General features: G+C 41.5%; 1 protein-coding gene across 1 annotated transcript in view; it reads left to right on the forward strand.

Annotated features, from left to right (window-relative positions):
• The first annotated feature begins 21,277 nt into the window (after positions 1 to 21,277).
• slit3 (slit homolog 3 (Drosophila)) overlaps positions 21,278 to 23,030 on the forward strand; it is a 304,073-nt gene continuing 302,320 nt past the window's right edge. The window contains exon 1 of the mRNA XM_047353248.1: positions 21,278 to 21,752. Coding sequence (XP_047209204.1) covers positions 21,562 to 21,752 — 191 coding nt within the window. The 5' untranslated portion in view covers positions 21,278 to 21,561. The remainder of the gene's footprint in view (positions 21,753 to 23,030) is intronic.

A 23,030-nucleotide genomic window follows, 5' to 3' on the forward strand; every position in this document is an offset into this window, starting at 1 on the left:
ACTTTCATTTTTTGGCTGCAGAGAGCCGTTGGAATGAGGCAGCACAAATGGATGCATTCATGAAAGGATTAAATGAAGACATCAAGGATGAGCTAGCGACCAATGACTATCCTTCTTCCCTGAAACAACTCGAGGATTTGGCTGCTCGCATTGATATTCGGCTGGCAGAGAGAAGGAAGGAGAAGCACCACGAGAAGGGTCGCTCATCATTAACTCAGGTTTCTGTATACCGGTATGAGAGAAGGAGTCGGTCACCTCTCACTGAGGAACATGATAATTGTGAGCCCATGCAATTGGGCAGAACCAAGATTACCCCTGAGGAGAAAGATCATCAGAGAAGATTCAAGCTCTGTTTTTATTGTGGAGAGAAGGGACATTTAGCACTCAGGTGTCCACTAAAAGGACAGGCTCAGCAGAGGAAAGGAGGTCTCTACTGAGCCGAAGTCAACTATCTGCCTCCTCCTTCTTGTTTCCTGCCCATTTTCAAACCTCTTCTTTGTCTCTCCAGGGGGCCGTGTTTATTGATTCAGGAGCAGATACTGAATTCATGGACGAAACATTTGCAAATAAGAACGGCATAAAACTTATTCCGTCAGCTGACACAAGAAACGTGCTAGCTTTGGATGGTCACAGCATGAACAATTCACATCTCAGGACGGAGGAGATTACCTTAACAGTTGGAGGTAATCATCAAGAAAAAGTAACTTTCCTGATCATTAATTCACCTGAACTTCCTGTAGTCCTAGGGGCCTCCTGGTTGCAGAAACACAACCCTCACATCGACTGGAAGAAAAAAGAAGTTCTGGGTTGGTCTGAGTCAGCTTCACTTGGGTGTTCCTCAAGGACCTATTTTAGTCCCATTTCATTTACTATTTTATAAAGGAGTCAGGGCTTGGACTAACAGAAAATTCATCTACAGAGCATCTAGAGAAATTAGAATCGGGTGAAACATTTTAATATTTCTGTCCCTTATTTCAGAAAGTGAAACTCCTATAGGTTCATCACACATAGAGGGAAATATTTCAAGCCTTATTTCTTGTAATTTTGATGATTATGGCTTACAGAGAATAAAATCCTCCAATTATGTGTCTCAGAAATCTAGAATATTTCAGAAGATCAAAACAAATTATATATTTTTTAAAAATGTACCAAGTCCTGCTGGAAAATAAAATCAGCATCTCCATAAAACATCTCAGCAGAAGGAAGCATGAAGTGCTCTAAAATGTCCTGGAAGATGGCTGTGTTGACTGTGGACTTCACAAAACCAAGTGGACCAGAACCAGCAGATGACATGGCACCCCGGATCATCACGAACTATGGAAACTTCACGAACTGTGGAAACTTCACACTGGACTTCAAGGTGGATTCTGTTCCTCTCTGCTCTTCCTCCAGACCCTGGGACCTTGATCTCCAAATGAACTGAACACTTTCATCTGAAAGCAGGACTTTGGACACTGAGTGCAACAGTCCAAGGCCCGTATTCCCAAAGATCCTCAGAGTATCTCAGAGAGATCATATCTTAGCCTAAATATTCCTGGCAAGGAGTCTCACCTTCAGTGATTCAGTTCTCTGCTGAGAGCGACTCTGAGGGGGAGACTACATAATTTCCCAACTTAGTTAGTTAGCCTGGAAAACTGGGTCGGCCTTTCTGGAGCTTCACTCAATTGGTTTATATCCTACTTGAAGGACAGGGATTTTTTTGTGTCAGTAGGTAACTTTACATCAGAGAGCACAAAAATCACATGTGGCGTTCCCCAAGGGTCCGTCTTAGGGCCCCTTCTATTCAATATCTACATGCTCCCCCTAACTCAGATTTTAATAAACAACAACGTAAGTTATCATAACTATGCAGACGACACACAGCTATACGTTACGATGTCACCAGGTGACCATGAACCCATTCAAGCGCTGGGTAAATGCTTAGAAGAAATCAATGCTTGGATGGGCCTAAATTTTCTTCAGCTGAATCAAAACAAAACTGAAGTAATAATCTTTGGACCAAAGGAAGAGCGTTTAAAAGTTAGCACACAGCTTCAGTTAATACAGCTAGAAACCACCAGTCAGGCTGGAAACCTGGGTGTAGTGATGGACTCAGACCTGAACCTTCAGAGGAACATAAAGACAGTAACAAGGTCATCCTTCTATCACCTAAAGAACATCTCCAGGATTAAAGGACTAATGTCTCAGCAGGACCTTGAAAAACTAATTCATGCGTTCATCTTTAGTAGAATTGATTACTGCAACGGTGTCTTCACAGGTCTGCCTAAAAAGTGAATCAGACAGCTGCAGTTGATCCAGAACGCTGCTGCCCGCGTCCTCACTAGAACTAAGAAAGTGGAGCACATCGGCCCGGTTCTAAAGTCCCTACACTGGCTCCCTGTAGCTCAGAGAATAGACTTTAAAATACTTCTGTTAGTCTATAAATCACTGAATGGCTTAGCACCAAAATACATTACAGGCTTGTTGTCAGTGGATCAACCACCCAGACCTCTCAGGTCTTCTGGCTCAAATCTACTCTGCAGAACCAGTACCAGAACCAAACATGGAGAAGCAGCTTTTAGTTCTTATGCTCCACTAATCTGGAATAAATTCCCAGAAAACTGTAAAAACGCTGAAACCCTAAATTGCTTTAAATCAACATTAAAAACGTATTTGTTTAGAGCGGCCTTTGACTGTGTTATCTAAACACATCATCATTCTATTCTCTTTATTTTTTTTAAATTGCCTCTGTTGTTTGATTTTCTTTATCATTGTAATGTTTTTCCTTATGTACAGCGCCTTGAGTGCCTTCTTGCTGAAAAGCGCTAAATAAATAAACTTGACTTGACTTAGTGAGGAGGTGTGGTTGATGTGGTTGAACCTGTGACGTAGTCTTCCAAGACCTGTGATTGGTTGTTGCAAACAACAAAAAAAGCACATTACCAAGCAGATTAATGCTCCCCTAGGGGAATGATAAAGTTGATCTTATCTCTATATTAATAATTGTATGATTGTTCTAGAAGTTTATGTTCTCATTGACTCGACTGTTTAGGAGGTGGATCTCTGCACCATGGAGCCGGTAACGTTTTATTCATTCTCTGTTGTTCATTGGAGGAGAATATCTCTCCTTTCTCTCTGTCTTTCCTCCATCTTCTCTGCTTCAGACACTCTTAGGTTCACTAAAGGTCCTCCTCACTGATCTGAACATCTCCTCACGTTAGGAGCTCTCTGAAGACCTCAGATGATTCATGAATAACTTTTATCTTACTGAGGGAAAATTATAAGAAAAAGTTTGGAATTGGAGAAATTCTGCTATGTTTCTTAGAATGACGACACTAGGAGCTACTTTAAGTCTCAGGGTTCTTTGGGAAAATGGGCCCAGATGTCTAATAAGGCCTATAAATAACAACGTGGCATATATTCATGTACACTACCAGTCAAATGTTCTAGATACACTTTCTCATTTAATGGCTTTCTTTATTTTCATGATTATTTACACAGTAGATTCTCCCCAGAGACAACAAACCTATGAGTGAACACACATGGAATGATGTAGTAAACAAAAAGTGTGAAATTACTCTAAACATTTCTATATTTTAGATTCTTCCAAATAGCCTGAAGGGCTCTGAAGACCTCAGATGATTCATGAATAACTTTTATCCCACTGAAGGAAAAATCGAAGAAAAATCATAGAATTGGAGAAATTCTGTGATTTTTCTTAAAATGACGTCACTAGGAGCTACTTTTAGTATTCTTTGTGAATGTGGGCCAAGTTCTTTTTCTTATTAGTCTAGGTAAGATGCTTGTAGCCCATGTGTAGGATTGGTCTGTGTATGGTGGACCTGCAGGGGTTGGACAATGAAACTGAAACACCTGGTTTTAGACCACAATAATTTATTAGTATGGTGTAGGGCCTCCTTTCCTTGCGACCTATACAGCGTCAATTCGTCTTGGGAATGACATATACAAGTCCTACACAGTGGTCAGAGGGATTTTAAGCCATTCTTCTTGCAGGATAGTGGCCAGGTCACTACGTGATACTGGTGGAGGAAAACGTTTCCTGACTCGCTCCTCCAAAACACCCCAAAATGGCTCAATAATATTTAGATCTGGTGACTGTGCAGGCCATGGGAGATGTTCAACTTCACTTTCATGTTCATCAAACCAATCTTTCACCAGTCTTGCTGTGTGTATTGGTGCATTGTCATCCTGATACACGGCACCACCTTCGGGATACAATGTTTGAACCATTGGATGCACATGGTCCTCAAGAATGGTTCGGTAGTCCTTGGCAGTGACGCGTCCATCTAGCACAAGTGGCCAAGGGAATGCCATGATATGGCAGCCCAAGCGATCACTGATCCACCCCCATGCTTCACTCTGGGCATCCAACAGTCTGGGTGGTACGCTTCTTTGGGGCTTCTCCACACCGTAACTCTCCTGGATGTGGGGAAAACAGTAAAGGTGGACTCATCAGAGAACAATACATGTTTCACATTGTCCACAGCCCAAGATTTGTGCTCCTTGCACCATTGAAACCGACGTTTGGCATTGGCATGAGTGACCAAAGGTTTGGCTATAGCAGCCCGGCCGTGTATATTGACCCTGTGGAGCTCCTGACGGACAGTTCTGGTGGAAACAGGAGAGTTGAGGTGCACATTTAATTTTGCCGTGATTTGGGCAGCCGTGGTTTTATGTTTATTGGATCCGAACATCCCTTTCAGACAGCTTCCTCTTGCGTCCACAGTTAATCCTGTTGGATGTGGTTCGTCCTTCTTGGTGGTATGCTGACATTACCCTGGATACCGTGGCTCTTGATACACCACAAAGACATGCTGTCTTGGTCTCAGATGCGCCAGCAAGACGTGCACCAACAATTTGTCCTCTTTTGAACTCCGGTATATCACCCATAATGTTGTGTGCATTTCAATATTTTGAGTAAAACTGTGCTCTTACCCTGCTAATTGAACCTTCACACTCTGCTCTTACTGGTGCAATGTGCAATCAATGAAGACTGGCTACCAGGCTGGTCCAATTTAGCCATGAAACCTCCCACACTAAAATGACAGGTGTTTCACTTTCATTGTCCAACCCCTGTAGATGCTCTGACTCATGCTCTGACTCACCCTCAGTCCACTCCTTCAAATTCTTGAACAGATTCAAACCTCTTGTTACATACAGGTCCTTCTCAAAATATTAGCATATTGTGATAAAGTTCATTATTTTCCATAATGTCATGATGAAAATTTAACATTCATATATTTTAGATTCATTGCACACTAACTGAAATATTTCAGGTCTTTTATTGTCTTAATACGGATGATTTTGGCATACAGCTCATGAAAACCCAAAATTCCTATCTCACAAAATTAGCATATCATTAAAAGGGTCTCTAAACGAGCTATGAACCTAATCATCTGAATCAACGAGTTAACTCTAAACACCTGCAAAAGATTCCTGAGGCCTTTAAAACTCCCAGCCTGGTTCATCACTCAAAACCCCAATCATTGGTAAGACTGCCGACCTGACTGCTGTCCAGAAGGCCACTATTGACACCCTCAAGCAAGAGGGTAAGACACAGAAAGAAATTTCTGAATGAATAGGCTGTTCCCAGAGTGCTGTATCAAGGCACCTCAGTGGGAAGTCTGTGGGAAGGAAAAAGTGTGGCAGAAAACGCTGCACAACGAGAAGAGGCGACCGGACCCTGAGGAAGATTGTGGAGAAGGGCCGATTCCAGACCTTGGGGACCTGCGGAAGCAGTGGACTGAGTCTGGAGTAGAAACATCCAGAGCCACCGTGCACAGGCGTGTGCAGGAAATTGGCTACAGGTGCCGCATTCCCCAGGTCAAGCCACTTTTGAACCAGAAACAGCGGCAGAAGCGCCTTACCTGGGCTACAGAGAAGCAGCACTGGACTGTTGCTCAGTGGTCCAAAGTACTTTTTTCAGATGAAAGCAAATTCTGCATGTCATTCAGAAATCAACGTGCCAGAGTCTGGAGGAAGACTGGGGAGAAGGAAATGCCAGAAGTCCAGTGACAAGTACCCACAGTCAGTGATGGTCTGGGGTGCTGTGTCAGCTGCTGGTGTTGGTCCACTGTGTTTTATCAAGGGCAGGGTCAATGCAGCTAGCTATCAGGAGATTTTGGAGCACTTCATGCTTCCATGTGCTGAAAAGCTTTATGGAGATGAAGATTTCATTTTTCAGCATGACCTGGCACCTGCTCACAGTGCCAAAACCACTGGTAAATGGTTTACTGACCATGGTATCACTGTGCTCAATTGGCCTGCCAACTCTCCTGACCTGAACCCCATAGAGAATATGTGGGATATTGTGAAGAGAACGTTGAGAGACTCAAGACCCAACACTCTGGATGAGCTAAAGGCCGCTATCGAAGCATCCTGGGCCTCCATAAGACCTCAGCAGTGCCACAGGCTGATTGCCTCCATGCCACGCCGCATTGAAGCAGTCATTTCTGCCAAAGGATTCCCGACCAAGTATTGAGTGCATAACTGTACATGATTATTTGAAGGTTGACGTTTTTTGTATTAAAAACACTTTTCTTTTATTGGTCGGATGAAATATGCTAATTTTGTGAGATAGGAATTTTGGGTTTTCATGAGCTGTATGCCAAAATCATCTGTATTAAGACAATCCCTTTTGCGAACCAACCATCGCTGGTGCTCCGTTTGTGACAAGCCCAGTCATCTTCTTAAATGGCAAATCGAATTTGTTCATGTCCAGGACAGCTTAATGACACAGATCTTCACCTTTGGTTGTTCAATGCATAGCTTGCAAAGACAGCAGCTACTTCTTTTTATCAAAGTCTGCTGTGACCCCTCGCACAAAAACAGCCAGCTGTGCAGTATTGGTGATGTCTGTTGTCTCATCACAGGCAAGAGAAAAAGACTGGAAATCTCTTTCAGTGTCCTTCAGCATTTTCTGAATATCATCTGCTATATCAGTGATATTGTCTGGAACTGTTCTTTGGGACAAACTAATGCTCTGCAGCAGCAACAACGATGCATTCCTTGACAAAGTCTCCTTCTGCATGAGGTTTCAGCTTCTTCGCTGTTAATTCACTCGCCACTAAACTTGCTTTTATAATATTGTCTCTGTGGTCCTATAAACACTGATTGTTGCACATCCACGCTCTGATGAAGCGCAGTAACTTTATCAGTTCGCTCCTCCAGTTTAACATGTTTAGTCCTTCAAAGTCGCTCCAGATTGGACTTTTTCATCACTTCCAGCACCTCCCCACAAATTAAACACACAGGTTTAATTTTCATTTCGAAAAAAAATTAATTCCTGCATTTGTCTTGAAAAATGCGACACTCAACATCCACTTTTCTTTTTTCCACCGTCGCCATGATCAACATCTGACCAATTATGTTGTGTTCACTGACTGATCCTGGCTTGGAAACATTACTGATGCTTGTGTATATCAGAAATACCATTTCTTATCTTTTTTTTCTTAAACAAGCTTTAATTGTTTTATTTATTCACTTGAAATTACGTGGCGGGCCGGACAAAAGGCTTCAGAGAGTCATATACGGCCCGGAGGCCTAGGTTCCACACTCCTGGTTTAAGGTCTTAAGATTACTTATAGCTTTTATTTAGCCTTTACTGGTAAAACGGTTGTTTAAATATTTAAGATCTTGATTTTTATTTCATATTAACTTCTTGTTTTAAATTCAAACTGTTTAGTTGATGTTCATGCTGCTTTCTTGACCGGGACTGCCTGGAAGAAGAGATGTTGGATTTTGATTGGACTTTCCTTGCTAAATAATGCCATAATTGTAATCATTATCATAATTCTACCTTGAATGTTGTGATGAGAAGAAAAGTTCCTTCGGAGCAGTTTCCTGCTGTTTGCAGAAAAATGTTGTTGTGTCAGTCGGTAAATAGCTCAGGGCTTTGCTGCTGCACAGACTCACTTATGTGTACTCCTGGGGTCGGCTGTGCAGATGTGCTGCTGCTCAATCATGAGTTTAATCACAGGGGTTAGAGTTTAATGAGTTATTGTTACTGAACCCTAAATCACAGGAACACATGGCTTCCCAGTCATTATGTGTGATGTGTGCAGTATGCCAAGTTCAAATCCTGCAGCAAACAACAAATTACTTCACAGAACGGCACTGTGTCCTTTCTGACTGCTTCCAACTGCTTAAAGGTGGACTGTTGTTACTGGAGATGAATGATGGAGACACACAAAGCAGAAGGATCTTTTCTACATATTTGAAATGCATATTGAGTGTTTCCTTTCAGTAAAATGGAAGCAGTGATACACACTGTAAGTGTATCACTAAAGGAGCCTAACGGTCTGCAGACATCTGGATCTTCCTGGACAAAGTGACCCTTTTAAACGGCAGCAGGACCTGGGTCTGGTGCTGTGTGCTCTATAGTGCAGTTCTGTGGGTGGGTGTGGGTCAGTATGATATTTTAGTAAATTAGACCATCAATCAAGCACAACATGTGAAGCAGCAGGAGAAAAAATGTCCTTGTTTGGAAACATGTGGCATTATTTAACTACCCTTAAGAAACACAAGTGTGTGTGTGTTTGTGTCTGTGTATGCGTGCGTGTGTGTGTGCTTTAATATTAACATACTTTGGAGAAGCACTGTGTAGGATTTCACTTGTGGACCATATTTGAGACCTGACGGTTCCTCAGGTTCGTCAGAGTAATGTTGTTTGTTTTTATTCTGCAGAATGAATTAAATGAACGAAACGTTTTCCTGCTGGGGTGTAAAAATTCAGATTAAACTGAAGTATTGAAGTATTGAAGTATAAATGTGAGAGCTGAAGCAGGGCAGATATGCACCGCTGTTTCTAAGATGACCAGATTAGGCGACACTGTCTTTGGTCTGCTGAAAACCACCAAAGTGAACTGATTAACTGGCGATGAGTGAAGAGGAGAGCAGATCTGAAAACCTGTCGAAGGTAATTAGTCAAATGTGAGTGGAATGAGTAATCAGTGAACCAGCCAGGCAGCAAAGATCCCAGAGTACATCAGGAAGGCCCCCACCCTGCATGGTGTGTACCGCCGGCAGACTGAGGAAGTGGCCAATATTAAGTCCCCCCAATGGGTAGAAGGACAGCACCTAAACAATGATCACATGAACAGGTTCTCAGCACAAGGGTAATAGTGGCTGGAATTAATCACATCAGACAGGACCCAAGTTGCCCCTGAAACAGTCCAACACATTACAGCTGGGTGTAAGATGCTGACTGGTAAAGTGTCCATGGAACTCCATAACCAAGAAGCTGGAGTGGTGTACAGAAACATCTGTGCTGAGTATGGACAGGAGGTCCTGCAGTCAAAGTGGCATCAGCAACATGAAGAGGAAGGAACAGAAAATACACAGGGCTCAAATCGGAAGGAGGAACACTGGAGAGTCAGGGCCTCAGTGGTGTCAGAGGTCATCAGGTCATCAGGGGCTGTGGGATTCCACAAACTACCTCTTAGGTCTCTAATCAGAAGAGCGCAGTCCTAAGAACATCTAAGATACTGCAAAGAACCCTCAGGCTCCCTGGGTTCTGGTTGAGGACCCTGGTGGACCGACCAGGTGGAGCAAGTGGAGAGTCAATAGAAACTGTCCAGTAATTCTTCTCCTTTCATTCATCTTCTATACCACTTATTCCATAGTGGGTCACAGGGGAGCTGGTGCCTATCTCCAGCAATCTACGGGCGAGAGGCAGGGTACACCCTGGACAGTTCGCCAGTCCTTTTCAAAGGATAAGACAGCCTTTAATTCAAAATGCTTGACACACATTATACTCATTCTAGATCTTTGGCCATAGCCTTTTTGCCAGCCTGCTTGATATTTTCTGATACAGCAGTCGTTGCCTTGGAGTGTTCACCCCCAAACAAAAATTCCTTAAAAATGCCAGGAGCTTTGGCAAAAAATGCTCTATGTAATGATCTGCATAAGAAATATCTTTTGACTTTGTTTCAAATACCTGGTGGCTCGGCACTGTGAAGCCTGAGTGTAGCCCAGGAAACTTCAGGCTGCTATAAATCCCCAAGGAGGCACCTTGAATTAGCTGCTGTTCTGCTCTACTGCCCCTGCTGCTGCTTTCAGCCAGATGCTGAACTTAGTTTGCTTCCAAAGGTCATTTAATAGGTAAAACTTTTACTAAGTATGCAACTGAGGTATACTCACATAAAACTAGCGACAAATTGGCCACATTGTTTTCTGAGCTGACTTGTGATTAAGTAGGGAAGCATAAATTTGTCATTTTCAGACTTTGCTCATTGCAATCTGATTTCTGTAACTTGGATTTTGGTTTTTTAGGCTAAAACCACTGCTTAGATTATTTCTCCTCAAACAAATCCATTTCTGAGAATTTTAGCATCAGCAGAACTTGATGGACCATGAAGAAGATTTTTCTGAAAATGAAAGTTATATAAATCTTTATTGAGACACTGCTCTTGAAGGAAAGAACAAAGAAAAACTAAAACATCTAAATAACACAAAAGGAATAGTGTGTGAAATATTTGTGGAGTTTTTTTTTTATTTGCTTACGTTTTATTTCGGAATAAAATAGAAATTAATCTTGCCAAAAACCAGCCTCTCTGACAGACAGAAAATTATTGTTCTTAAATAGCTGAAATCTTGTAAGGAGACACTAATAACTCAGATGTGGTTCCTCTCATTAGCTTTTTGAGAGTTTCAAAGACTTCTTTTTAACTTGATTCAGGATAAAAGGCTGTTCAGTGTCTTTTGTACATAAGTGCTGCTTGTGATACCGTGGATCACAGCGTGTAGTTAACAAAGGTGCTGTTCTGCAGTAGCTTAGATCTTATTTATGCAGCAAGAGTTTCTCAATATTTAATATCAGCTCTGTAGATGTAATTTTTGTTATTGTCAGCTGCAGCACTGTTTATATCCGGAGTTCCACAGGGCTCCATTTTGGGCCCTGTGCTGTTTTCTTTGAAGACTATACCTTTGGGATTCATACATTGGTCCTGTTTATCCTGTTGTAGTAGCTGCTGCTGTCTTTTTATAAATGTTCTGTTGAAAGCATCATCCCTCACAACATCTTGATGTGACAGAACTGACAGAAAGGTTCTAGAGAGAGTACAGAAGTTGACCCAGAACATTATTAGGACACCGTTTCCCTCAATGTCTGACCTTCCTAACATTAGATGCCTGCTCCGAGCAAAACTATTCACCCAAGACATCCATTTGAGTTGGAGCCGTCAGAAAGACGTTATAGATCCATCCAGGCCCGCATCTCCAGATTTCTAAAAATACTTTATCCAATAAATGAACCACTTGAAACTGCTTGGTGTTGATTTGCAAGTAAAATATTTAAATCATGAGTTGTTTTGGTATATAGACACAGCAGTGTTCAATTGTTCCTGAATGCACCATCAGAGCAGCTGTTCGAAAATCTTCCATCGTTTGCAGGCAGCTGCTCTTGGACTTTAGCAGATTTTTCTCCAGTGTCAGTGATGTTTACATTCAGCTTGACTGTGTTTCACATGAGGAATTAAATGTAGAGCATGAGACTGATAATACCCAGAAAGCCAAAGGTCACAGAGTGATGGTGGCATAGAGGAGAATGGGACAAAAGAAGGAAATAGGCAGATATCGCACCTAATATTGTCCGCCCAACATCAACCAATATTTTCTCTATCGCAAGTCTTTTTAATACCATGCAGCCCTAGTAGAGTGAGGCATCTACCTAAAACTCGAGGGTTACTTGTGGAGTATCACAGGGTTCAGTGCTTGGGCCAATTCTCTTTACTGTAGAGCTTTGGAACCAACGTCATTGCGCAGTGTGTTTTACGTCACACGCCGTTGGTCGGCATCATATCTGCAGGCCACAGGCCAAAACAATCTGAATTCCGGCATTACGACTTTATTCTCCTGCACGATGCTGAAAAGCAGCTCAAAACAAGATGGACTGTGTTATAGTCCATCTACAATACGTAGAAAAACTTCTGCCAGATGCCAAAAATAAAATTGGAAATGTTGACCCATTTGAAATTAAGAATTGGAGCAGAGATCCCAACCAATTCCCTCCACTGACATTCACCAACATATTTACATACCTGGTCTGTGGTGTCAGTGCTTACACCACCAACAGTTTAATAATTAAAGTCTATGGAAGCACATGTTGAATTTACTAATGACTGGGTACATGATACGAACATTTTTAATCCCCCTGGTTGTGAATTCGTCGTCGTTCACACAGAGGTATGTTGCTATTGTCTCCTTAATTATGCATGAATGACTAATGTACACACTTTTAGAATCAGTCAGCCTTTCCTTTCCATTTTATGAATACTTTGAAATGTGATCACATTATGGTTAAAGTACATTCCTAGCTGATACACCAAGCTTCAAGATTGAAAAGGTTAAAGGGCATATCCATTTTTTTACTACATTGAGCATATTAAATCTGCTCGTTTAAAAAACAAAAACAAGACGTAGACATTTCCAACTTAGATTAGATTACTCAACACGAACAAATAAAAATAAAATCAGGATTTAGGTGTTGCAGTGTTGTTTTTAAACTGAAAGATCAAAGATGCTAGAAGTAGTGAAATAAAAGTAGTGTGGTGGAATTAGCCTTTGACCTTTCCGAATTGGAAGTTACAATCAGAAGACAACTTCAGCTTAGTAGGTGAAAGCGTCTTTGTTAATTGGAGTAATCATGTTAATCATTCAATTAAACGGTTATTTGTAAAATTACACACACATATGTATAGATATTTTTATTTGCATGTTGCATGTTGCATGTTGCATGTTGCATACTTAGTCTGACAGATTCCAGTTTGTTCATGTAAATGATAAATCATCTTTAAACTCCAGGGTTAATTGTGGAGTACCACAGGGTTCAGTACTTGGGCCAATTCTCTTTACTATATATATGCTTCCAATAGGTCAAATTATCAGGCAGCATAGGATAAATTTTTACTGTTACGCTGATGATACTCAGCTTTACTTATCCATAAATCCTGATGAGCCCACCCAGTTAGATAGACTACAAGCATGTCTTGAAGACATAAAAACTCGGATGACTTTAAATGTTTTGCTTCTAAATTCAGACAAGACAGAAGTTGTCGTCTTTGGATCGGAGTCTTTAAAAAAGAAACTGCTTAGTCAATCACTTAACCTGGATGGCATTAAATTGACCTCCAGTAATAAAGTAAAAACCCTTGGTGTTATTTTTGACCAGGACATGTCATTTAAATCCCATATTAAACAGGTTTCTAGGATTTCCTTATTTCACCTCCAGAACATTGCCAGAATTAGAAATATCCTGTCCAGGAGTGATGCTGAAAAACTAGTCCATGCATTTGTTACTTCAAGGCTGGAATATTGTAATTCTTTACTATCAGGATGTCCACAAAATGCAGTTAAAAGCCTTCAGCTGATTCAAAATGCTGCAGCAAGAGTTCTGATGAAAATTAAAAAGAGAGATTATATTTCTCCTATTTTAGCTTCCCTTCATTGGCTCCCTGTTAAATCCAGAATATAATTTAAAATTCTCCTCCTCACATATAAAGCCCTTAATGATCTAGCTCCATAATACATCAGAGATCTGATTGGTCCATATGTTCCTAACAGGGCACTTCGTTCTCAGACTGCAGGTTTACTGGTGGTTCCTAGAGTCTCTAGAAGTAGAATGGGAGGCAGATCCTTTAGTTATCAGGCTCCTCTCCTGTGGAACCAGCTCCCAGTTTTAGTCCGTGAGGCAGACACCCTGTCTACTTTTAAGGCTAGGCTTAAAACTTTCCTTTTTGATAAAGCTTATAGTTAGAGTGGCTTAGGTTATCGTGAACTATCTTCCTTATTTTTTACCTCCATCTTCTTCCCTCCCTGTTGGATGGAGTAAGGGGGAGTCAGGTTTAGCCTAAACCGGCTCAGTTATGGTTGAGGTGCAAACACACCCTCCATTTCTGCTACCTGTATGACCCCTTCTCTTTTCCAATGGTTATAATCAGTCTGACAGAGAGAGGTATCCCAATCCTTGTGGTTTTTAGTATAACAATGACCATCAGTGGGACCCTTTGTGGGGTTCCTTGAGACGACATTGTTGTAAATAAGTGCCGCTTAACTAAATAATCTGAACTGAAACTATCTCTGTAGTTGTGCTGCTATAGGCTTAGGCTGCTGGAGGACATAATGACCACTTTCACTCTCTCTGCGACATTCTCACACTACTCTCCAATTTTGCATTATTTGCTGTTATTTCAGCTTTTAACTTTGTTCTCTCTTTTCTCTTCCTAGAAGCTACACCTGGCCTGACTCTGTGTCTAGCTGTGACACCTTTCTGGAGAGGGGCATCGTCCAAGCTTCTGCTGGCAACAAATTAATGCTCACCTTCTACAGATGATCCACATGGCCCTGTATTTTAGTGTTTAACCCTTTCTCTCTCCTAGACATGGCTACTGACTGAGCTTCTACTGTAACTAACTCTATGTGCTCTCTTTCAGACTCTAACCTTGAAAATTGGCTCAGAGTTTATCTGTTCTTTCTTTCTAGATGAAACGACTAAAGGAGCTACATCCATTAACATTTACTTTTCCTTCCCATAGAAAGTACTCCTGGATCAGTGCTTCTTTGTTCTCTTTGTGTCTCTGCTCTGTTCTCTCAAACCTCCAGTCGGTCGTGGCAGATGGCCGTTCACACTGAGCCTGGTTCTGGTTCTGCTGGAGGTTTCTTCCTGTTAAAAGGGAGTTTTTCCTCTCCACTGTCGCTACATGCATGCTCAGTATGAGGGATTGCTGCAAAGTCAACACCAGTGACTGTCCACTGTCTCTACATGCTCATCCAGGAGGAGGGAATGCTGCAAGTCACTGACTGGATGCAATCTGCTGGGTTTCCTTAGATAGAAAAACTTTTTATCCAATTTGAATAAAAAGCTAACTCCGACTGAACTGTTCAATTGTTAGGATTAATAGGAATGTATGAACCTGACTGTTGTGAAGTGCCTTGAGAAGACATGTGTTGTGAATTGGCGCTATATAAATAAAACTGAATTGAATTGTTCCTGTCTTTTCTTTAACCATTTTAATTAGTGTGTTCACAGGTCATGCATTTGTCTCTCAGAGACTCTCAGAGCCACAGCTAACACCGTTGGTCATGCTGCGCAGCACTGGCACTGTTGGATGCCATTGTGCAATCCACTGTGCCTGCATGGCAGGGTAAGCTGAGACCTGCACCCATGTTGCTACCCTACTTTTAAGCTGGAAGCAACACTGAGAATACGAGGCACAAGATGAGCTAGCGTACTGGATATTACCTGGCAACTGGACCAAGATTCACCCAGACGTCGGCCATAAAACTGATTACAATACTTCAGCTTCTCAAAAGAACATACTTGACCAAAAAAGACGCATAGCTCAACACCAGACAGAAGAAGCAAAAAAGAGAAACCCCACCAGCAAATTTAGAGGATTTGTCTCCTCTGCTTGATACACTGCTGGAGCACAGTAAGGCTGTTGGTTTGTCATGAATGGAGAAATATTACACACAATGCACACACACTGAGCAGCCAGTTATCCTACCTCTGACACTTGCATCTCTGCACAATAAATACATAGTCTCATGACCTGTCAGCTATTTTACTGCGCTGTGAGAAATATAAAGATGCTGCAATAGTGACTGAGGAGCAGGCAGCAACCACTGAAAAGCACACAAGACTGCAGCACCAGTGTTCTGCCTGGTGTGAATGCCGAGCTGGACGAATTACAGCTTCCAGTATGCATGTTGTATTTGCCACCAGGTTAGAAAGCCCAGCACTGACATTTGTTAAACAGGTGTGCAATCCAGGCAACATGGTGTGTGAAGCACGAGGCTGATGCACAATAGGCCTCCATTAACATAACAGCTAAAAGTCACAAAACTCTAAAGGTTAAACCATGTGGGTTCATCACAAACACCAACTTCCCTGAACTTGGAGCATCTCTTGATGGACTCACAATGTGTGATGGCTGTGGGAATAGATGCCTTGAGATAAAGTGCCCTTTCAATTATGGGACATGCTGCATCCAGCAGGCCGTGGATGCAAAGGACAGAAACGTTTTTTCCTTCAGCTGTCTGGCGATGAAGTTCACCTGAAGAAGCAACATCTATACTATACACAAATACAGAGATTTTGTAACAAAATCAAACCACTGCGAACTTGTTGTGTTGACCAGAAAGACATGGCTGTGGTCCGTGTCTTTAGAGACCAGGAATTCTGGGAACCACGTTTACAAAAAGCACAAAGCTTCTTGAAAAATATTTGCCTTCCTGAGCTTGTAGGTCGATATAACTCAGAGCACGTCGTTACTTGAGCTTCAAGGGAGACATAAATATAACCTGGCGTTTTAACAAGAGTTGACAGTCTTGAAAATCATTATGTTAGACTTATATTTGCACCTGTATTATATCGCTACACAAGAACAACCTTTTTATATGTTTTACCTCACATTATTTTCATGTATACTTGTTACCTGAAGTGTGTTCAATTTCACCGTTTACTTAGAATCAGATCAATTTTGTACCGAATATTTGTTACCTGAAGTGTTTAATTACACTGAATGATTACTTAAAATGTGATACATTTTTCAGATGTTCTTGTTACTTGTTTAATTACACCAAATGATCAATTTCATCACATATTTACTTTTTACCTGAAACAAAGAAAGTGATTAAATGAATGTAAATGAACATGAAAATTAGTTAAATGAGAAAAGATCCTCTGCAATGTCACTTGTATTCACATGTTCAAATATTTCAGCAACAAAACAATGAGTGCCAACAAGTACAATCATTTTTTCCAATCTTTACAATCTACATGTACCTTCAGTACCAGCATAGCATTACAAAGTCACATTAACATTTGCACGTTTCATTTGGGTTTACAACCACACTAGAACACGTTAGCTAAACTGCAGCACGCATTCACAACCTTGTCAAGAGGTGTCACCTCCTCACCCTCACATGTAAGCAAAAACCTAATTATTATAGTCCTATCTAACATTTTGTATTTGTTTCTCATGCACCCAATCACTATTCCAACGTGAATTCGAATGTGTGCTAGAGCTTGTGTGTCTTCAACATCTATAGCATCAAGTTGACACTTCCCTCTAGTGAATGATGAGATTTTGAGCTCAGCACACATCATTCCCACACTGTCTTAAAATCAAAGCCTCTGTCAGCTAACACAATATCCCCAGGTAACAAATCAGAAAGAAGGCTACTCTTTTCTGTTATGTTCTTGTCAGATTCACGTCCACCTCATCCCTTAGAAATTAAAGAAATTGAACCATGTGGTGTGATACCAATAAGGTATTTCATAGTGTTTACCTTGACAATGAGAAAAGGATTGTGTACAAGCTTTTACATTTGAGGGTCAACAATAATAGCTACACACTTTCCAATTGTTTCCAAAAACTGAGGTGGCATTGTGGCTTAAAAACAGGGCCTTTCAGGCCAGTTCACCATAGGCTGAAGGCGTGCATTTAACACAGGTAGGGTGTCAGCAAAGACATTAGGCAGAGTTTTATGTGATACATTAAAAACATGACACAGATGCTGAACAGGTAGATCACGCATTAGTGTAAAAACTGTCAGGAAAGGCTTAACAGTGTTAAATAAGGATAACAAAATGAGAAAACAAGGACGTCCTGTATAATGTTTAACTTTTGTGTCATCTTTGAAGAAGTCTTTGTCAAGCTGTTTCTTATTCAGCTCTGAACTGAGCTCCCTGTTCTCCTGTAACAGACGGTGTATTTCTGCTCTTCTGTGCTCACAGAGCTGACATTCTATCATCTCTTAGCTGCTGGTTAATCTGCAGCCTCACTGACCTCCTCTCCTGGTGCTTCATTCACAGATTCTCCAACTTGCTCCCCTTCTACAGCCTCCAGCCTCCACTATAGTCTCTTCAACATGTACCTCTTCTAGGGTTTCTGTCACAGTCTCTCCAAATGGCTCCACTCCTGTAGCCTCGAACACCTGCTGACCCTCCATGTCCATCACTGCCTGGCATTCATCTTCCACTTTTGCACTTTTGTGACGTCTTTTTAATCCACGAGCTTGTTGGTCTGATGTTGAGATCTTGAGTTCAGAGTGACCCATTTGTAGTGTTGGAACCTAGTCAGGATTTAACTCATCCATTTCATATGAAGGTTTGCCTTGAAGACACATCAAAACACGGATCAGTTTCAACGAAGCTGAAGTCGGTTTCCAATAGTAGCTGTCAAATTTGGGAAATGGCTAAAAGGCTATTCAACTTTTTTCCCTAACCTAAGCATCTTCAACCAGCTGTAATCAGGCTCCTTAAATCTGGTTTATATCTGCAAGGAATATGATTATTGATTAGTTAATATTTATCAAAAATTATAATTAAAAATCATAATTTGAAAAAAATAAATTTCTTAACCAGAAATCATCACTTACAAATAGAAATCAGAGATGTCCTCTGGTGTTGTGATTAAGGGCTCAAAGCTGTTTAATAATTACAATTAGATATTCATCATTAATAATTGATAAATTATTAACCAAAACCACTAAATGTCATTGTTTATTCAACACTTCACCGAAGGTGGGGGAACTTCAACCTTATTTTGACAGATAAATCATTCCTGCACGAAATAAACACAAACGCTTCTCTTAATTATATATATATGAAGATTTATTGAAGCCAAATAATCCTGATATACTATTATTCTGGTCCAAAAACCTTCACCTAACTAACAAGCACCGTTCTACACAAAGGGAATAAAAATGACTACCTAACAATAATAATAGAAGAAAAACATATGTGCGCATTTAGTGTCTATGAAGATCAAACCAGCAGTTTTATGGACAAAATGTGTAATTTGGGTTAAATGGAAAGAGAAATACTCCTGGTGATGATGTCTTGATTGCAGCAATCAGCTGATGAAACGGTGAGGCCACGCCCCTTTAGCCACTATCAGCTGACCGCCCCAAACCTCAAACAAAGAGTCATAAACTCTGAGGCGGGAACTCAGTGGAAAATCTCGGTTAATAAAACTGGAACAAAGGAGGGGTCAGGGGAGGCCCAGACCGCAGTTGTTTAATGAAACTTTAAAAGTCTAACTTCTAACTCCTGGCTGATTTGGGATCAGCCGGACAAAAACATGAACGCACGATTCAGCAGCAAATCAAAACAGCTCAACATAAAACACTTCAATCAGTATTACATGCAACAAGTTAATACCTTAGATTAACTACTGGTGATTCTAAATCATCTTAACTATTCCTCATCCTGTCCAGAACTCTAAATGCACCTATCCAGTGCTCTCACACTGAGCCTGGTTCTGGTTCTGCTGGAGGTTTCTTCCTGTTAAAAGGGAGTTTTTCCTCTCCACTGTCGCTACATGCATGCTCAGTATGAGGGATTGCTGCAAAGTCAACACCAGTGACTGTCCACTGTCTCTACATGCTCATCCAGGAGGAGTGAATGCTGCAAGTCACTGACTGGATGCAATCTGCTGGGTGTCCTTAGATAGAAAAACTTTTTGAATAATAAACTGAATCTGACTGAACTGTTTGGTGGTTAGGATTAATTGGAATGATTGAACCTGAGTGAAATTTGTGTGATTGGATTGAATTGACTTTGTAAAGAGCCTTGAGACGACATGTATTAAATAAAACTGAATTGAATTGAATTAAATTAAATTGTGGTAAAATTCTGCCAGAAAGCTTTGGTTCGGTCCACCTCTCCTTCTGTGGCTGCATGAGAAACCTTAAATATGGCAAAGTGTGGGTCATTTCTGTGTTGTTTTGATGTTCACGTTTTTGCACAATCAAACAAAGCGGTGTGCCAGTTAGCTTTGCACAAAAACATAGCATGTGTTCCGTTTTCTTGGTTCAGTACCCCTGTTCTGAAAGGTTTTGTTACATATTAGTGTACCGTCACACCCCTACTTTGGTGCGACCGCTGCTGTTTATTAAAAGTTCTGTTTAAATAAACTTTATAGTGAGATATTTCCTAATTTTTCCATTTCTCGTTACAGAAATATATGCTTAAATCAGTGCGAACTTCTGGAACTAAAAGAGAAATTGATTTTATCCATGACTTTCCCCCACTCTGCATCCTCCTCCACCAACAGAGGGCAGCAGCACTTCTACTGCTTGTTTCTTCAGGCTGCTGCAGCTGTGACAAAGTAAAGACTTACACCTACAGTGGTGGTCCTCTGTGTGGCAGAGGATAGTTGGTCTCCAGAAAGGTGAGTAATGGTAGGTTAGGCAGTTTTTCCAGGAAAGAAACATTTTGTCTGGATGAATGTGCTCCCTTCTGTTGTACATGAGAAACCTCTCCAGGACAATGATCAGCAGGTGTTTACTGTGGTTCGTCATTTAATTGATGGGAACTGCAACAAACAACAGTAACATGAAGCTGAATCTTTTACATTTATTATTCTAATGATTAAACCTTTATTTATACAGGTAGTCTCGCTGAGACCTGTTATCTCACACATAACAACAAGACTTAAATACAGTATCACCATGTACTAAATACTAAATAATTAAGAAACATTGAAAAAAAAAAAAATTTAAGAACAAGAACTTTCTGAAATTGTTGAAATATTTTTAAAGGAGAAATAAAATCCCCCAGAAAACTTCAATCCGTTAGTTTCAGCTCCTGTTGAAGAGGATTCCAGGTTGAAGGAGAGAAGGTCGGTTTTCCCGATGACATCCTGGGATCTAATCTGGTGTTTATGTGACCAAAACTGAGGCAACAAACCAAGATTTATAGATAAAAATGTACCAGTCACACCGCGACAAAAATCTAAAAATAAAATTAAATGACATTCAGCCACTTCCATCTGATAAATAAAACTGTTTAAAATGATTTGGATATTTCTTGTCTCCGTGACGTCATTAGAAGGAGCGACAGAGACCTAAAAGATGAATTTAATCCGTTTTTTGCTGGTCGTTACAGAACCGAGCTGTTGGGCTGACACACAGAAACTTTATTTGGATGATGCGTCGGAAATTTGGGTCAAAGACGACATGCCTCTAAAGCAACACGAACTCAGCGCGGTTCGTTAAGTTGATAAATGGGACACAACAGAAAAGGAAAGAGCGGCTGGGAAATTTCCCTAAAACATGCCTGCGCTGCCGCTGCGGGCTGGGAGCGGAGTTTTCCTGCTCTGTGTGGGAAAGCAGTCCGGTTCGGGAGGGGAGATAAGGAGCGGTGAAAGTTTGGAGGACTCTCCCTCTCTGCTCTGGTGACATCAGGAGAGAGAGACCCAGGGGGAGGGAGGGGGATCCCGCATGCTGCTGCGCTCCCAAACTTTTCCTGAAGCTCTCCTGGTAGCGGAGGGATGGTCTCTGGAAGGAGGTCACAGCCCAGCAGAACATTTCCACCTGGTAAAGTCCAAACGGATTCTGATAACTTAGCGGAGACTTTGTGAGTGGGGAGCGTTTGGAGAGACTTTACGCACTGAGCTCGGAGCTCGGAGAAACCCAGACCCACGGAGAAAGTTTGTTTTACTTGAAGGAAACCGAATCGATCATACTCCTCAACCCAAAGTCCGGATCTTACCCTCCACCTTCACACCGCCGGATCTTTAATTCGCTTCGGCTGGAGGAACGAGCCTCTCGGAAATGTCTGGATCCGGGTCGGAGAAGCGCGCCGGGCTCAGCCGGGTTTGGGCCGTGCTTTTCGCTGTTCTGGTGTGGGCAGCTTTGGTGGATGGATGCCCACACAAGTGCAGTTGCTCCGGGTCACATGTGGACTGCCAGGGTCTGGGTCTGAAGACTGTGCCCAAAGGAATCCCTCGGAGCGCAGAGCGCCTGTAAGTGAGACCACTTTATGATTTCAATCAGTCCGACCCAGAAGTGCGCCCCTCTGCATCATTCTCAGGGTTCTGGTTCGTTTCAAACGCAGAGCCAAATTTAGGCGCCTAATCTTTGCTTATTGGCGTTTTCTGGGGTTTTAATTAGAGACGCGTCAGTTAATCGGCCAGTTTTCCCTGGATCCACAGGTGATAAACAGATTTTAATATCCTTATTCATTAAAAATATCAAATCTGAGATCTTCCACCGCTCCTAGATTACTTCGTGGACTCTATTGAATGGAATAAAACTCATATAAAAATAGGAGATATCGTTTTTGATGCAGAAATGTGAATAATCGTATAATGCCTTAATTTTCTGCTGGATTTAAAACTACTACTTCCATCAAAGAACATGCAGGCCATGTTAACCTCCTCAGTAAAAAGAAAATGAGTCCAAATCCACAAAGATTCCCACAAGTAAAGGCCTGATCTGTCCACCTCCAGCTGTAATCCTCAAGCATTTGGTTTACTTTAAAATCTCCTGTGATTATCGGTTATTCATTCCTGAATCTGACCTTCCTGAGTCAGATTATTGCGTAAAGTTATTGCTAACTGTTAGTGATCCAAAACCTTCAGTAATTCTGATTGTTAGATTCATTGCTGCAGGACTGATTTGAAGCATTTTTGATGTAAACGAAGCTGTAAAAACAGAACTGATAAAGTCTTTGAGTTTTTAAACAGATCAGAAGAAAAGTGTCTCTGCACCAGTTTACCACGTTCCAGAAACATGCACCATTGTCCCAACTGGACCGGATCTTTTTACACCTAAGGAACTACTCTCTGTGATTTTATTCCAACCTGTTGACAGAAACTTCAGAGTGATTTTATTCCTCAGACAGACCCTTGACAGATGCTGCTGCCACCTCCCACCTATTCCTGACACGTATACACACATGTGCTCACAATCACACACACACCTTTTCTTCTTAACGGTATGGAAGTGATTATTCGTGATAACGTAGCGGCCCGAAGCCCTGCAGGGGATCACCAACAGACCCAACCCTTAGACAACAAACACAATCAGTATGCTGCGGGGTGGCACAGGGAGGCAGCTGCTGCTGCTGCTTAAGAATGCATATTAGCATGTGTGGCTGGACTTTTACTTTTGCATTTGTTTGTGTATTCTTGGGTTTCTGCAGGTCTGAACTGGTTTGTGTGATTGGTTTTCCTCTGCACATATGTGCGAGTGTTAACAACACAGCCCATACCTCCGCGGTGACCTCCCAGGACTTGTTG

This window comes from Girardinichthys multiradiatus, chromosome 23 (assembly GCF_021462225.1).
Source record: "Girardinichthys multiradiatus isolate DD_20200921_A chromosome 23, DD_fGirMul_XY1, whole genome shotgun sequence".
Lineage (NCBI taxonomy): Eukaryota > Metazoa > Chordata > Actinopteri > Cyprinodontiformes > Goodeidae > Girardinichthys > Girardinichthys multiradiatus.